The 17,956-nt window shown below is 41.5% G+C and overlaps 1 protein-coding gene across 1 annotated transcript; it reads right to left on the bottom strand.

Annotated features, from left to right (window-relative positions):
* Nucleotides 1–203: 203 nt before the first annotated feature.
* On the bottom strand, nucleotides 204–738 carry LOC130974855 (uncharacterized). Its single transcript, XM_057899695.1, has 2 exons — nucleotides 547–738; nucleotides 204–434 (listed from the first exon to the last, which is right to left on the bottom strand). Exons 1-2 carry the CDS (start codon nucleotides 736–738, stop codon nucleotides 204–206), a joined length of 423 nt encoding a protein of 140 aa, XP_057755678.1.
* Nucleotides 739–17,956: the final 17,218 nt, after the last annotated feature.

Below are 17,956 nucleotides of genomic sequence, written 5' to 3'. Positions count from 1 at the left end.
ATTATCTTAATTCAGTGTTGGCTAGTTTTCAATCACTTATGCTGCCTTCTTTAGCATAATACTATTTTAATTAATTGAGTTATCCAAGTTTACATTCCATCAACAAACACTATTCAACAGTTTCTAATACCATAATCATGTTATTATTTTTTACATATTGTTCATTCAATGAATACAGGGTACACACTACCAACTCTTTTAACTCAGGCTTTACAATACAGGATAACAATTAACACAATCAATACAGGCACAACTAATACCAACAATTGGTTAACCAATTTTTGATTCCGGACATCTTCTTCTAATCTCCCAAGCCTCCAATCAAAGTTCATCTTCACTTCATGATTATCTCCATAAGATTCTGGTTTCTCAACTGCTTCATCCTGTGCAGTATCTGCCCACACAAAAAGCCCACACCATCTCTTTCCACTTGTCTGTAATCAAGCAAACATGTAACATGCTCAAACTTCAGGGAAGAAGAACAAGAGAAGAACAGTCAGGTAGGAAGGAACAATCATAACAACACAAGTAATACTGATAACTCACATTATAATTGGGACAACCAAAAAATGGTTTATTTGGGTTTGAATCTGTCCCAGACCACCTGAGAACTGGCCGGCAGCCGCAACCGCACCATTCCGGCACCCCGGATCTTCTGCTCCTGCTTTGCGTTCTCGTCCGAAGGCCACTGCACGGTGAACTAATAGAGCTTCCAACTCTAGTGCTTCCACCACCCATCATGGATATTCACTTCCAGCTCCAGGAACAACAGCAACAACAAAAATGGAAAAAGAACGATGAAGAAGAAGAAGAAATTAACTTACTGAACATTTGGAAATTTAGGGTTAAATATAGGGGGAGGGACCACATTGGGTATAAATTGAAACTATGCCAGCTCAACTAGCCGTTGGCACCATCCAGCGTGGCAAAACGAGGCCACATCAGCTACTTGTTGATGACTCATCACCGGAAAACTGTCCAAGGACTATTATGGTGCCCGGAGCCGTATCTGGAGGATTATAATGGTGCAATTGGGATCTCAGGGATCACATTGGGTAACGACCCGAATCTCAGGGACTATTATGGGGATTTACTCGACGAAATTGTGATTCAACATTCTTAATATATTATTCTATCTTTTGAGCTTTGGCATATACCCTTAGGGCACTGTTTATTTTCTTCACAACTCCGTTCAACTAACCAGCAAGTGTACTGGGTCGTCCAAGTAATAACCTTACGTGAGTAAGGGTCGAATCCACAGAGATTGTTGGTATGAAGCAAGCTATGGTCACCTTGCAATTCTCAGTCAGGCATAAAAAAAAGGAATTGTAATTATTGGAATAATTAATAAAAAGAAATAATAAAAGGATAGAAGACTTATGCAGATTCATTGGTGGGAATTTCAGATAAGCGGAATGGAGATGCTGTAGAGCTCTCGGACGCCTGCCTCCCTACTGCTTCTACCCAATCCTTCTTACTTCTTTCCATGGCAAGCTTTGTATAGGGGTTCACCATCAACTGTGGCTACTTTCATCCTCACGGGGAAATATCCTATGCGGCTGTCACTCGCACAGCTAACCAGTCTGGAGGCATCACCCATGGTTGATAGCTACATCCCATCCTCGCAGTGAAAGCTATGCTCACGCACTCTGTCACAGTACGGCCAATCACCGGTTGGTTCCCGCTTCCTACTGGAATAGAATCCCTCTTTTGCGTTTGTCACTAACGCCCAGCAGGTTGCAAGTTTGAAGCACGTCACAGTCATTTATGATCGGAATCCTACTCGGAATACCACAGACAAGGTGAGACTTTCCGGATTCCCAAGATCCTACTCGGAACACCACAGACAAGGTTGGACTTTCCGGATCCAGATAAATGCCGCCATCCATCTAGCTTATACCACGAAGATTCTGTTGGGGAATCTAAGAGATACACATTCAAGCTTGTGTTGCATGTAGAACGTAGGTGGTTGTCAATCACGCGCGTTCATAAGTGAGAATAATAATGAGGGTTATCTAACTCATTACATTCATCATGTTCTTGAGTACGAATGAATATCTTGGAATAAGAATAAGATAGAGATTTGAATAAAAGACAATAGAACTTCATTAATCTTTGAGGTACAACAGAGCTCCACACCCTTAATCTATGGTGTGCAGAAACTCCACCGTTGAAAATACATAAGTGAAAAGAGGTTCAGGCATGGCCGAATGGCCAGCCCCCTAAACGTGATCAATAGTCTCTTAGGATGAAGAATAAAATAAAACTGAGACCAAAGATATCTAATACATCAATAATTCATCCTATTTATAATAGACTAGCTCCTAGGGTTTACATGAGTAAGTAATTGATGCATAAATCCACTTCCGGGGCCCACTTGGTGTATGCTTGGGCTGAGCTTGATCATTCCACGAGTTGAGGCTTCTCTTGGAGTTGAATTTCGAGCTATGATGTGTTTTGGGCGTTCAAGTCCGTATTATGACGTTTTTCTGGCGTTTAACTCCAGAAAGGAGCGTGTACTTGGCGTTCAACGCCAGATTGCGTCGTCATTCTTCGAATAAAGTATGGACTATTATATATTGCTGGAAAGCCCTGGATGTCTACTTTCCAACGCCGTTGAGAGCGCGCCATTTAGAGTTCTGTAGCTCCAGAAAATCCATTTCGAGTGCAGGGAGGTCAGAATCCAACAGCATCAGCAGTCCTTTTGTCAGCCTTTTTCAGAGTTTTGCTCAAATCCCTCAATTTCAGTCAGAATTTACCTGAAATCACAGAAAAACACACAAACTCATAGTAAAGTCCAGAAATGTGAATTTAACATAAAAACTAATGAAAACATCCCTAAAAGTAGCTTGAACTTACTAAAAACTATATAAAAACAATGCCAAAAAGCGTATAAATTATCCGCTCATCAGAGAGGTACAGAGGTATGCTAAGGAAATGCCCCTCTGAAATATTTTCAGAGTGGGTACAGTTAGACATCTTCTACTATGGGCTTACAGAAAAAGCTCAGATGTCTTTGGACCACTCAGCTGGTGGATCTATACACATGAGAAAGACGATTGAAGAGGCTTAAGAACTCATAGATACTGTTGCTAGAAATCAACATTTGTACTCTAGCAGTGAGCCCTCTACAAAAGAAGAAGCCATGGCAGTAACTACTGATCCTAATCCTCAAGAACAGGTTGTTGACCTTAATCAGCAATTACTCCTGATGACAAAATAATTAGCAGAATTTAAAGAGATGCTCCAAGAAACTAAAATTGCTAACAAGAATATTGAAGCACAATTGAATCAGACAAGACAGCAACTATCTAAACAGATAACAGAAGAATGCCAAGCTGTTAAATTAAGGAGTGGGAAGACATTGAATGTATCAACTCAAAGCAGCAGAAAGCTAAGAAAGGAATAACTGACAGAGGATGACCAACCAACTACCCAAAATCCCTCTGAGGACAGTAAGAGCCCAGAGAGGAATGATTCTGGCGTTCAAACACCAGAAAAGGGTAAGAAAGTGGCATTAAACGCCCAATGGGTAGCCAATTCTGGCGTTCAAATGCCAGAAAAGGGTTGCAATCTGGCGTTAAACGCCCAAAAAGCACCCAATCCTGGCGTTCAAATGCCACAAAAGGGTCAGACACTTGCAAGTGCTGATAACAACCCCCTTAAGCAGGCTTCTCCAACCACTTCTGTAGGAAATAAACCTGCAGCAACTAAGGTTGAAGAGTATAAAGCCAAGATGCCTTATCCTCAGAAACTCCGCCAAGCGGAACAAGACAAACAATTTACCCGCTTTGCAGACTATCTCAGGACTCTTGAAATAAAGATTCCGTTTGCAGAGGTACTTGAACAAATACCCTCTTATGCTAAGTTCAAGAAAGAGATCTTAAGTCATAAGAAGGATTGGAGAGAAACTGAAAAAGTTTTTCTCACTAAAGAATGCAGTGCAGTCATTTTAAAGAGCTTACCAGAGAAGCTTAAAGATCCTGGAAGCTTTATGATACCATGCACATTAGAGGGTACTTGTACCAAGAAAGCTCTATGTGATCTTGGGGCAAGTATCAACCTAATACCTGCATCCACTATCAGAAAGCTTGGCTTGGCTGAAGAAGTCAAACCAACCCGAATATGCCTCCAACTTGCTGATGGCTCCATTAAATATCCATCAGGCGTAATTGAGGACATGATTGTCAAGGTTGAGCCATTTGCCTTTCCCACTGACTTTATAGTGCTGGAAATAGAGGAGCACAAGAGTGCAACTCTCATTCTAGGAAGACCTTTCCTAGCAACTGGACGAACCCTCATTGACGTCCAAAAAGGGGAATTGACCCTGAGAGTCAATGAGGAGGATGAGTTTAAGTTGAATGTTGTCAAAGCTATGCAGCATCCAGACACCCCAAATGACTGCATGAGCGCTGATATCATTGACTCTTTGGTGGAGGAGGTCAATATGACTGAAAGTCTCGAATCAGAACTAGAGGACATCTTTAAAGATGTTCAGCCTGAGGAATCAGAGGAAATAAAAGAACCTCTAAAAATCCCTCAGGAAGAGAATAAGTCTCCTAAACCCGAGCTCAAACCACTACCACCATCCCTGAAATATGCATTTCTGGGAGAGGGTAACACTTTTCCAGTGATCATAAGCTCTGCTTTAAATCCACAGGAAGAGAAAGCACTAATTGAAGTGCTAAGGACACACAAGACAGCTCTTGGGTGGTCCATAGGTGATCTTAAGGGCATTAGCCCAGCAAGATGTATGCACAAGATCCTATTGGAGGAAGATGCTAAGCCAGTGGTTCAACCACAGAGGCGGCTAAATCCAGCCATGAAGGAGGTGGTGCAGAAAGAGGTCACTAAGTTACTAGAGGCTGGGATTATTTATCCTATTTTTGATAGCCCCTGGGTGAGCCCTGTCCACGTTGTCCCCAAGAAGGGAGGCATGACAGTGGTTCATAACGAAAAGAATGAACTAGTTCCTACAAGAATAGTTACAGGGTGGTGTATGTGTATTGACTACAGAAGGCTCAATACAGCCACCAGGAAGGATCATTTTCCTTTACCATTCATTGACCAGATGCTAGAGAGACTAGCAGGTCATGAATATTATTACTTTTTGGATGGCTATTCAGGTTACAACCAAATTGTAGTAGATCCTCAGGACCAAGAGAAAACAGCATTCACATGTCCTTCTGGAGTGTTTGCCTACAGAAGGATGCCTTTTGGTCTGTGTAATGCACCTGCAACCTTTCAGAGGTGCATGCTCTCTATCTTCTCAGATATGGTAGAGAAATTTCTGGAAGTCTTCATGGATGACTTTTCAGTATTTGGAGATTCATTCAGCTCCTACCTTAACCATCTAGCACTTGTTCTGAAAAGATGCCAAGAGACCAACCTAGTTTTATACTGGGAAAAATGTCACTTTATGGTGACTGAAGGGATTGTCCTTGGGCATAAAATTTCAAACAAGGGAATAGAGGTGGATTAAGCTAAAGTTGAAGTAATTGAAAAATTACCACCACCTACCAATGTTAAGGCAATCAGAAGCTTTCTGCGGCATGTAGGATTCTACAGAAGGTTTATAAAGGATTTTTCAATAATTGCAAAACCTCTGAGTAATCTGCAAGCTGCAGACACACCATTTATCTTTGATAAGGAGTGTCTACAGGCGTTTGACCTTCTGAAAGCTAAGCTGGTCACAGCACCAGTTATCTCTGTACCAGACTGGACACTACCATTCGAACTAATGTGTGATGCCAGTGACCATGCCATTGGTGCAGTATTGGGATAGAGGCACAACAAGCAACTACATGTCATTTATTATGGTAGCCGTATTCTAAATGATGCACAGAAGAACTACACAACTACAGAAAAGGAGTTACTTGCAGTGGTTTATGCCATTGACAAGTTCAGATCTTATTTAGTAAGATCAAAAGTGATTGTGTACACTGACCATGCTGCTCTTAAATATTTACTCACAAAGCAGGATTCAAAACCCAGGCTCATAAGATGGGTGTTGCTTCTGCAAGAGTTTGATATAGAAATAAGAGACAGAAAGGGGACAGAGAATCAAGTAGCTGATCACCTGTCCCGGATAGAACCAGTAGCAGGAGCATCCCTCCCTCCTACTGCGATCTTTGAAACCTTTCTGGATGAGCAATCGTTTGTTATTCAGGAAGCTCTGTGGCTTGCAGACATTGTAAACTATAAGACTCAAGGTTCTCCTTCTACCACCATGGAGAGGAAGCATGAAAAGCTTCTCTCAATACAGAGTCAAATAAAACCCCCACATTCAAACTCTAAATTTGGTGTTGGGAGGCCACAATCAAACTCCAAGTTTGGTGTTGAGAGGCCACAACCAAACTCTAAGTTTGGTGTTGAAAGGCCCCAATCATGCTCTGAGTATTTGTGAGGCTCCATGAGAGCCCACTATCAAGCTACTGACATTAAAGAAGCGCTTGTTGGGAGGTAACCCAATTTTATCTATTTATTGTCCATTGTTATTTCATATTTTCTATAGGTTGATGATCATGTGAAGTCACAAACAATTGAAAAAGCAAAAACAGAATGAAAAAATAGCACACTCTGGAGGAGAAACTTGCTGGCGTTTAAACACCAGTAAGGGTAGCAGAATAGGCGTTAAACGCCCAGTCTGGCACCATTATGGGCGTTTAACGCCAGAAATGGGCACCAGACTGGCGTTTAACGCCAGAAAAGGGCAAGAAGCTGGCGTTAAACGCCAGAAATGGGCAGCAGCCTAGCGTTTAACGCCAGGATTGGCAGCAAGGGGCGTTTTGCACGCCATATGGTGCAGGGATGAGAAATTCTTGACACCTCATTATCTGTGGACTCCACAGGATCCCACCTACCTCACCTCTTCTTCTACTCCCTCTTCTCTTCTTTTGCTCGAGGACGAGCAAACCTTCTAAGTTTGGTGTGGTAAAAGCATTGCTTTTTTGTTTTTCCATAACCATGTATGACACTTAAAGCCAGAGAAACCTCTAGAAAGAGGAAAGGGAAGGCAAAAGCTTCCACCTCTGAGTCTGGGAGATGGAGAGATTCATTCCAAAAGCTCATCACTAAGAAAAAGATGGAGCAAACAAGAGCTTGAGCAAATTCCTCATCATGAAATTCCTGAGATTAGAAAAGATTAAAAAGCTATGAGGGAAGAGCAACAAAGACAAGGAAGAGACATAGACGAGCTCAAAAGCACTCCATAAGATCTTCAAGAGGAAGAACAAGCCACCATCACTAAGGTGGACCCGTTCTTTAATTTTCTTATTCTTTATTTTCTGTTTTTCAAAATTTTATGCTTTATGTTTATCTATGTTTGTGTCTTTATTACATGATCATTAGTGTCTTAGTGTCTATGCCTTAAAGTTATAAATGTCCTATGAATCCATCACCTTTCTTAGATAAAAAATGTTTTTAATCACAAAAGAACAAGAAGTACAGGATTTTGAATTCATCTTTGAAACTAGTTGAATTAGTTTGATGTGGTGACAATACTTTTTGTTTTCTGAATGAATGCTTGAACAGTGCATATGTCTTTTGAATTTATTGTTTTAAGAATGTTAAAATTGTTGGCTCTTGAAAGAATGATGGAAAAGGAGAACTGTTATTGAGGATCTGAAAAATCATCAAATTGATTCTTGAAGCAAGAAAAAGCAGTGAATACAAAAAAAAAAGGAAAGAAAAAAAGAAAAAGCAAGCAGAAAAAGCCAATAGCCCTTTAAACCAAAAGGCAAGGGTAAAAATAAAAAGGATTCAAGGCTTTGAGCATCAGTGGATAGGAGGGCCTACAAGAATAATACCATGGCCTAAGCGGCTAAACCAAGCTGTCCCTAACCATGTGCTTGTGGCGTGAAGGTGTCAAGTGAAAACTTGAGACTGAGCGGTTAAATTCGTGATCCAAAGCAAAAAGAGTGTGCTTAAGAACCCTGGACACCTCTAATTGGGGACTCTAGCAAAGGTGAGTCACAATCTGAAAAGGTTCACCCAGTTATGTGTCTGTGGCATGTATGTATCCGGTGGTAATACTGGAAAACAGAGTGCTTTGGGCCACGGCCAAGACTCATAAAGTAGCTGTGTTCAAGAATCAACATACTATACTAGGAGAATCAATAACACTATCTGAATTCTGAGTTCCTATGGATGCCAGTCATTCTAAACTTCAAAGGATAAAGTGAGATGCCAAAACTGTTCAGAGGCAAAAAGCTGCTAGTCCTGCTCATCTAATTGGAGCTAAGTTTCATTGATAATTTGGAATTTATAGTATATTCTCTTCCTTTTATCCTGTTTGATTTTCAGTTGCTTGGGGACAAGCAACAATTTAAGTTTGGTGTTGTGATGAGCGAATAATTTGCCCAAGAATTGATGGCCATACTTTGCCCAAGAATTGATGGCCCAAACCGGCGTTCCAAATCAGCTTAAGAATTCCCGGTGTTTAACGCCGGAACTGGCACAAAAGTTGGAGTTAAACGCCCAAACTGGCACAAAAGCTGGCGTTTAACTCCAGGAAAAGTCTCTACACATGAAAGCTTCAATGCTCAGCCCAAGCACACACCAAGTGGACCCCGGAAGTGGATTTTTACGTCATTTACTCATTCTTGTAAACCCTAGGTCACTAGTTCACTATAAATAGGACTTTTTGCTATTGTATCTTCACCTCATGACACTTTACACGTTTCATATTGTACCTTCTACGGCATGAGTCTCTAAACCCCATGGTTGGGGGTGAGGAGCTCTGCTGTGTCTTGATGGATTAATGCAATTACTACTGTTTTTCATTCAAAAACGCTTGTTTCCATTCTAAGATATCACTTGCTTCTCAACTTGATGAATGTGATGATCCGTGACACTCATCATCATTCTCACCTATGAACGTGTGCCTGACAACCACCTCCGTTCTACTTTAGATTGAGTGGATATCTCTTGGATTCTTTAGCCAGAATCTTCGTGGTATAAGCTAGAATATATTGGCGGCCATTCTTGAGAATCCAGAAGGTCTAAACCTTGTTTGTGGTATTCTGAGTAGGATTCAGGGATTGAATGACTGTGACGAGCTTCAAACTCGCGATTGTGGGGTGTTAGTGACAGACGCAAAAGAATCACTGGATTCTATTCCGACATGATCGAGAATCGACAGATGAATAGCCGTGCTGTGACAAAGCGCGTTGAACATTTTCACTGAGAGGATGGGAGGTAGCCATTGACAACGGTGAAACCCTACATACAGCTTGCCATGGAAGGAGCCTTGCGTGTATGAAGAAGAAGACAGTAGGAAAGCAGAGATTCAGAAGATAGAGCATCTCCAAAACCTCAACCTATTCTCCATTACTGCAAAACAAGTATTTATTTCATGTTCTTCTACTTTTCACAATTAAACCTGAGAATTATTGATATCCTGATTAAGAGTTACAACATAACCATAGCTTGCTTCAAGCCGACAATCTCCATGGGACCCAGTGCACTTGCTGGTTAGTTGTGCGGGATTGCAAAAGTGTGATTGCAATTTCATGCACCAGGGGTCTTGAATGCTGTTTTGTATGCCCACAGAGCATCATCCAAGCTTCTTGCCCAATCCCTTCTACGGTTAATCACAGTCCGTTCCAAGATTCTTTTAAGTTCTCTATTAGAGACTTCAGCTTGCCCATTTGTCTGTGGATTATTTGGAGTGACCACCCTATGGCTAACTCCGTATCGAACCAAAGCAGAGTAAAGCTGTTTATTGCAGAAATGAGTGCCCCCATCACTGATTAATACTCTAGGGATACCAAATCTGCTGAAGATGTGTTTCTAGGGAAATTTCAGTACTGTCTTAGTATCATTAGTGGGTGTTGCTATAGCTTCTACCCATTTGGATACATAATCCACTGCCACCAGAATATAAGTGTTTGAGTATGATGGTGGGAATGGCCCCATGAAGTCAATACCCCATACATCAAATAACTCGATCTCCAAGATCCCTTGTTGAGGCATGACATAACTGTGAGGCAGATTGCCAGATCTTTGGCAACTGTCACAATTGAGTACAAACACTCGGTAGTCTTTATAGAGAGTAGGCCAGTAGAAGCAACATTGGAGGACTCTTGTGGCTGTTCACTCACTTCCAAAATGTCATCCATACTGTGATCCATGGCAGTGCCAGAGGATCTTCTGTGCTTCTTCTTTAGGCACACATCTACGGATTACTCCGTCTCACATCTCTTGAAGAGATATGGTTTATCCCAAAGATAGTACTTTGCATCTGTGATCAATTTCTTTGATTGCTGCCTACTGTACTCTTTGGGTATGAACCTCACTGCCTTGTAGTTTGCAATATCTGCAAACCATGGCACTTCCTGGATGGCAAAAAGTTGCTCATCCGGAAAGGTTTCAGAGATCTCAGTAAGAGGGAGGGATGCCCCTTCTACTGGTTCTATTCGGGACAGGTGATCTGCAACTTGGTTCTCTGTCCCTTTTCTGTCTCTTATTTCTATATCAAACTCTTGCAGAAGCAACACCCATCTGATGAGTCTGGGTTTTGAATCCTGCTTTGTGAGTAGATATTTAAGAGCAGCATGATCAGTGTACACAATCACTTTTGATCCTACTAAATAGGATCTAAACTTGTCAATGGCGTAAACCACTGCAAGCAACTCTTTTTCTGTGGTTATGTAATTCTTCTGTGCGTCATTTAAAATACGACTGGCATAGTAAATGACGTGCAGAAGTTTGTCATGCCTTTGTCCCAACACTGCACCAATGGCATGGTCACTAGCATCACACATTAATTCAAATGGTAATGTCCAGTCTGGTGCAGAGATGACTGGTGCTGTTACCAGCTTTGCTTTCAGAGTCTCAAACGCTTGCAGACACTTCTGATCAAAGATAAATAGCGTGTCAGCAGCTAGCAGATTACTTAGAGGTTTGGCAATTTTTGAAAAATCCTTTATAAACCTCCTATAGAATCCTGCATGCCCCAGAAAGTTTCTGATTGCCTTAACATTGGCTAGTGGTGGTTATTTTTCAATTACCTCTACCTTAGCTTGATCCACTTCTATTCCCTTGTTCGAAATTTTGTGTCCAAGGACAATTCCTTCAGTCACCATAAAGTGACATTTCTCCCAGTTTAAAACCAGGTTAGTCTCTTGGCACCTCTTTAGAACAAGTGCTAGATGGTCAAGACTGGAGCTGAATGAGTCTCCAAATACTGAGAAGTCATCCATGAAGACTTCGAGAAATTTTTCCACCATATCAGAGAAAATTGAGTGCATGCACCTTTGAAAGGTTGCAGGTGCATTGCTGATGAGCAGATAATTTATACGCTTTAATTAGTATGTTTTAATTAGTTTTTATTATATTTTTATTAGTTTTTAGTTAAAATTCACTTTTCTGGACTTTACTATGAGTTTGTGTGTTTTTCTGTGATTTCAGGTATTTTCTGGCTGAAATTGAGGGTCCTGAGCAAAAATCTGATTCAGAGGCTGAAAAGGACTGCAGATGCTGTTGGATTCGGACCTCCCTGCACTCGAAGTGGATTTTCTGGAGCTATAGAAGCCCAATTGGCGCGCTCTCAACTGCGTTAAAAAGTAGACATCCTGGGCTTTCCAGCAATGTATAATAGTCCATACTTTGCCCGAGATTTGATGGCTCAAACCGGCGTTGCAAATCAGCTTCAAAATTCCCAGCGTTTAACGCTGGAACTGGCATAAAAATTGGAGTTAAACGCCCAAACTGGCATAAAAGCTGGCGTTTAACTCCAGAAAAAGTCTCTACACATAAAAGCTTCAATGCTCAGCCCAAGCACACACCAAGTGGACCCCGGAAGTGGATTTTTACGTCATTTACTCATTTCTGTACACCCTAGGTTACTAGTTCACTATTAATAGGATCTTTTGACATTGTATCTGTACCTCATGACACTTTACACGTTTCTCATTGTATCTTCTACAGCATGAGTCTCTAAACCCCATGGTTGGGGGTGAGGAGCTCTGCTGTGTCTTGATGGATTAATGCAATTACTACTGTTTTTCATTCAATCATGCTTGCTTCTATTCTAAGATATCACTTGTTCCTAAACCTGATGAATGTGATGATCCGTGACACTCATCATCATTCTCACCTATGAACGTGTGCCTGACAATCACCTCCGTTCTACCTTAGATTGAGTAGATATCTCTTGGATTCCTTAATCAGAATCTTCGTGGTATAAGCTAGAATTGATGGCGGCATTCAAGAGAATCCGGAAAGTCTAAACCTTGTCTGTGGTATTCTGAGTAGGATTCAAGGATTGAATGACTGTGACCTGCTTCAAACTCCTGAAGGCTGGGCGTTAGTGACAGACGCAAAAGAATCACTGGATTCTATTCCGACATGATTGAGAACCGACAGATGATTAGCCGTGCTGTGACAGAGCGCGTTGAACATTTTCACTGAGAGGATGGGAGGTAGCCATTGACAACGGTGAAACCCTACATACAGCTTGCCATGGAAGGAGCCTTGCGTGCTTGAAGAAGAAGACAGTAGGAAAGCAGAAGTTCAGAAGATAGAGCATCTCCAAAACCTCAACCTGTTCCCCATCACTGCAAAACAAGTACTTATTTCATGTTCCTTTGCTTTTTACAATCAACCCTGATAATTATTGATATCCTGACTAAGAGTTACAAGATAACCATAGCTTGCTTCAAGCCGACAATCTCCGTGGGATCGACCCTTACTCACGTAAGGTATTACTTGGACGACCCAGTGCACTTGCTGGTTAGTTGTGCGGGATTGCAAAAGTGTGATTGCAATTTCGTGCACCAAGTTTTTCGCGCCGTTGCCGGAGATTGTTCGAGTTTATACAACTGACGGTCTATCTTGTTGCTTAGATTAGGACTGTTTTGTTTTTGTTGGTTTAGAGTCTTTTATTTGAGTTTAGTTTCATATTTTGAGTTTGGTGTCATTTTGCTGTTTTTGTTTTCCTTTTAATTTTTCGAATTTGCATGTTCGTAGTCCTTTCTTGTTCTTTAAAAATTCTAAGTTTAGGTGTCTTCTTTGTGTTTTTCCTTTAAAATTTTCGAAAATTAGTGTTTTATTTTCTAAAAATTTTAAGTTTGGTGTCATTTTGCTGTTTTTCTCTTTCCTCATTTCAAAAATCAAATCTTTTTCAAAATAATTTTCAATCATATATTTTCAATTGCTAATTCCAAAATCTTTTTAATTAACTAATTGATTTGGTTCTCATTTTGCTTTGATCTTATTTTCTTTTAATTTTCAAAATTTTATTTATTTTCCATTTATTTTATTTTATTTTTTTTCGGTCACTTTTAGTTAAAAAAAATTTACTTTACTTGTGAATTCATAGCATATTCCCTTTCTCCATTATGGACTTAAGTGGAATTGAACAGTCCAGAAGGACTTTGGGGTCATACGCTAATCCCATTACAGCTGCATATGGGAGTAGCATCTGTATACCTCCCATTAAAACAAGCAGCTTCGAACTAAATCCTCAACTCATTATCATGGTGCAGCAAAATTGCCAGTATTCCGGTCTTCCACAAGAAGAACCTACTGAGTTTCTGGCACAATTCTTATAACTTGCTGACACAGTACGTGATAAAGAGGTGGATCGGGATGTCTACAGATTATTACTGTTTCCATTTGCTGTAAAGATCAAGCTAAGAGGTGGTTGAATAACCAACCTACGGCAAGCATAAAGACATGGAAACAGTTATCAGACAAATTCCTGAATCAATTTTACCCTCCAAAAAGGATGACACAGCTAAGGCTGGACATCCAAGGCTTTAAACAAGAGGATAATGAATCCCTTTATAATGCCTGGGAGAGGTATAGAGGTATGCTAAGAAAATGCCCCTCTGAAATGTTTTCAGAGTGGGTACAGTTAGACATCTTCTACTATGGGCTTACAGAAAAAGCTCAGATGTCTCTCGACCACTCAGCAGGTGGATCTATACATATGAGGAAGACGATTGAGGAGGCTCAAGAGCTTATAGATACTGTTGCTAGAAATCAACATTTGTACTCTAGCAATGAGTTCTCCACAAAAGAAGAAGTTATGGCAGTAGCCACTGATCCTAATCCTCAAGAACAGATGATTGAGCTTAATCAGCAATTACACCTGATGACAAAACAGTTAGCAGAATTTAAAGAGATGCTCCAAGAGACTAAAATTGCTAACAAGAACATAGAATCACAGTTGAATCAGGCAAAACAGCAGCTATCTAAACAGATAACAGAAGAATGCCAAGCAGTTCAACTGAGGAGTGGGAAGACATTGAATAACACTACTCAAAGTAGCAAAAAGCCAATAAAGGAACAATTGACAGAGGATAGCCAAACCACTATCCAAAATCCCTCTGAGGACAGTAATAGCCCAGAGAGGAATACTCTTGACGTTCAAACGCCAGAAAAGAGGGGAAAGCTGGCGTTAAACGCCCATTCCCTGCCCAGTTCTGGCGTTTAAACACCAGAAAAGGGGGAAAAGTTGGCGTTAAACGCCCATTTTCCACCCAATCCTGGCGTTCAAACGCCAATGGGGAATCAAACACCTGAGAGTGCTGATAGTAACCCCTCTAAAAAGGCTTCTCCAACCACTTCTATAAGGAATAAACCTGCAGCAACTAAGGTTGAAGAATATAAAGCCAAGATGCCTTATCCTCAGAAACTCCGCCAAGCGGAGCAGGATAAGCAATTTGCTCACTTTGCAGACTATCTAAGGACTCTTGAAATAAAGATTCCGTTTGCAGAGGCACTTGAGCAAATACCTTCTTATGCTAAGTTCATGAAAGAGATCTTAAGTCATAAGAAGGATTGGAGAGAAACTGAAAAAGTATTTCTCACTGAAGAATGCAGTGCAGTCATTCTGAAAAGCTTACCAGAAAAGCTTCAAGATCCAGGAAGCTTTATGATACCATGCACATTAGAAGGTGCTTGCACCAAGACAGCCCTGTGTGACCTTGGAGCAAGCATCAATCTAATACCTGCATCCACTATCAGAAAGCTTGGGTTGACTGAAGAAGTCAAACCAACCCGGATATGCCTCCAACTTGCTGATGGCTCCATTAAATATCCATCAGGCATAATTGAGGACATGATTGTCAAGGTTGGGCCATTTGCCTTTCCAACTGACTTTGTAGTGCTGGAAATGGAGGAGCACAAGAGTGCAACTCTCATTCTAGGAAGACCTTTCCTAGCAACTGGACGAACTCTCATTGATGTACAAAAAGGGGAAGTAACCCTGAGAGTCAATGAGGATGAGTTCAAGTTGAATGCTGTAAAAGCTATGCAGCATCCAGACACACCAAATGACTGCATGGGCACTGACATTATTGACTCTTTGGTGGAAGAGATCAATATGACTGAAAGTCTAGAATCAGAGCTAGAGGACATCTTCAAGGATGTTCAGCCTGATCAGGAAGAACCAGAGGAAACAAAAAAATTTTTGAAAATTCCTCAGGAGGAGGATAATCCTCCCAAACCTGAACTCAAACCACTACCACCATCCCTGAAGTATGCATTTCTGGGAGAGGGTGACACTTTTCCAGTGATTATAAGCTCTGCTTTAAATCCACAGGAAGAGGAGCACTGATCAAGTGCTAAGGCACAAGACAGCTCTTGGGTGGTCCAGAAGTGATCTTAAGGGCATTAGCCCAGCAAGATGCATGCACAAGATCCTATTGGAGGAGATGCCAAACCAGTGGTCCAACCACAAAGGCGGCTAATCCAGCCATGAAGGAGGTGGTGCAGAAAAAGGGTCACTAAATTACTAGAGGCTGGGATATTTATCCTATTTCTGATAGCCCCTGGGTGAGCCCTGTCCAAGTTGTCCCCAAAAGGGAGGCATGACAGTAGTTCATAATGAAAAAAATGAACTGGTTCCTACAAGAACAGTCACAGGGTGGCGTATGTGTATTGACTACAGAAGGCTCAATACAGCCACCAGAAAGGATCATTTTCCTTTACCATTCATAGACCAAATGCTAGAAAGACTAGCTGGTCATGATTATTACTGCTTTTTGGATGGCTATTCAGGTTACAACCAAATCGCAGTAGATCCTCAAGACCAAGAGAAAACAGCATTTACTTGCCCTTCTGGCGTGTTTGCCTACAGGAGGATGCCTTTTGGTCTGTGTAATGCTCCTGCAACCTTTCAGAGATGCATGCTATCCATCTTCTCTGATATGGTGGAGAAATTCTTGGAAGTCTTCATGGATGACTTCTCAGTATATGGCGACTCATTCAGCTCCTGTCTTAACCACCTAGCACTTATCCTGAAAAGGTGCCAAGAGACTAACCTAGTTTTAAACTGGGAGAAATGTCACTTTATGGTGACTGAAGGAATTGTCCTTGGACACAAAAGTTTAAGCAAAGGAATAGAGGTGGATAAGGCAAAGGTAGAGGTAATTGAAAAATTACCACCACCTGCCAATGTTAAGGCAATCAGAAGCTTTATGGGGCATGCAGGATTCTACAGAAGGTTTATAAAAGATTTTTTGAAGATTGCAAAACCTCTGAGCAACCTGCTAGCTGCTGACACACCATTTGTATTTGACACACAGTGTCTGCAGGCATTTGAGACCCTGAAAGCTAAGCTGGTCAAAGCACCAGTCATCTCTGCACCAGACTGGACATTGCCATTCGAACTAATGTGTGATGCCAGTGACCATGCCATTGGTGTAGTGTTGGGACAGAGGCATAACAAGCTTCTGCATGTCATTTACTATGCCAGCCGTGTTCTAAATGATGCACAGAAGAATTACACAACCACAGAAAAAGAGTTACTTGCAGTGGTCTATGCCATTAACAAGTTTATATCCTATCTAGTAGGGTCAAAGGTGATTATGTACACTGACCATGCTGCTCTTAAGTACTTACTCACAAAGCAGGATTCAAAACCCAGGCTCATAAGATGGGTGTTGCTTCTGCAAGAGTTTGATATAGAAATAAGAGATAGAAAAGGGACAGAGAACCAAGTAGCTGATCATCTGGTCCGAATAGAACCAGTAGCTGGGGCGTCCCTCCCTTCTACTGAGATCTCTGAGACTTTCCCAGATGAGCAACTCTTTGCCATTCAGGAAGCTCCATGGTTTGCAGATATTGCAAATTACAAAGCTGTGAGGTTCATACCCCAGGAGTACAGTAGGGTGCAAAGAAAGAAATTAATTTCAGATGCCAAGTACTACCTATGGGATGAGCCATATCTCTTTAAGAGATGTGCAGACGGAATGATCCGCAGATGTGTACCCAGAGAGGAAGCACAAAGGATCCTATGGCACTGCCATGGATCACAGTATGGGGGATATTTTGGAAGTGAGCGAACAACCACTAAGGTCCTCCAATGTGGCTTCTACTGGCCTACTCTCTATAGAGATGCCGAGAGTTTGTGCGTAACTGTGACAGCTGCCAAAGAGCTGGTAACTTACCTCACGGATACGCCATGCCTCACAAGGGATCTTAGATATTGAATTGTTTGATGTATGGGGATTGACTTCATGGTCCGTTCCCACCATCATACTCAACACTACATTCTGGTGGCAGTGGACTATGTATCTAAGTGGGTAGAAGCAATTGCTACACCCACTAATGATACTAAGACCGTGCTGAAATTCCTCCAGAACACATCTTCAGCAGATTGGTGTTCCCAGAGTCCTAATCAGTGATGGGGGTACTCATTTCTGCAATAAACAGCTCTACTCTGCTATGGTCCGATATGGAATTAGCCACAAAGTGGCAATCCCGTATCATCCAGACAAATGGGCAAGCTGAAGTCTCTAACAGAGAGCTAAAAAGAATCCTAGAACGGACTGTAATTGCCCGTAGAAAGGATTGGGCAAAGAGCTTGGTGATGCTCTGTGGGCATACCGAACAACATTCAAGACTCCAATAGGAACCTCTCCATACCAACTTGTGTATGGCAAGGCCTGTCATCTGCCCGTGGAACTGGAACATAAAGCCTACTGGGCAACCAGATTCCTAA

Source organism: Arachis stenosperma, chromosome 4, assembly GCF_014773155.1.
Source record: "Arachis stenosperma cultivar V10309 chromosome 4, arast.V10309.gnm1.PFL2, whole genome shotgun sequence".
Taxonomy (NCBI): domain Eukaryota; kingdom Viridiplantae; phylum Streptophyta; class Magnoliopsida; order Fabales; family Fabaceae; genus Arachis; species Arachis stenosperma.
Note: the sequence above shows the minus strand (reverse complement) of the source record. Positions and strands in the feature narration are given on the sequence as shown.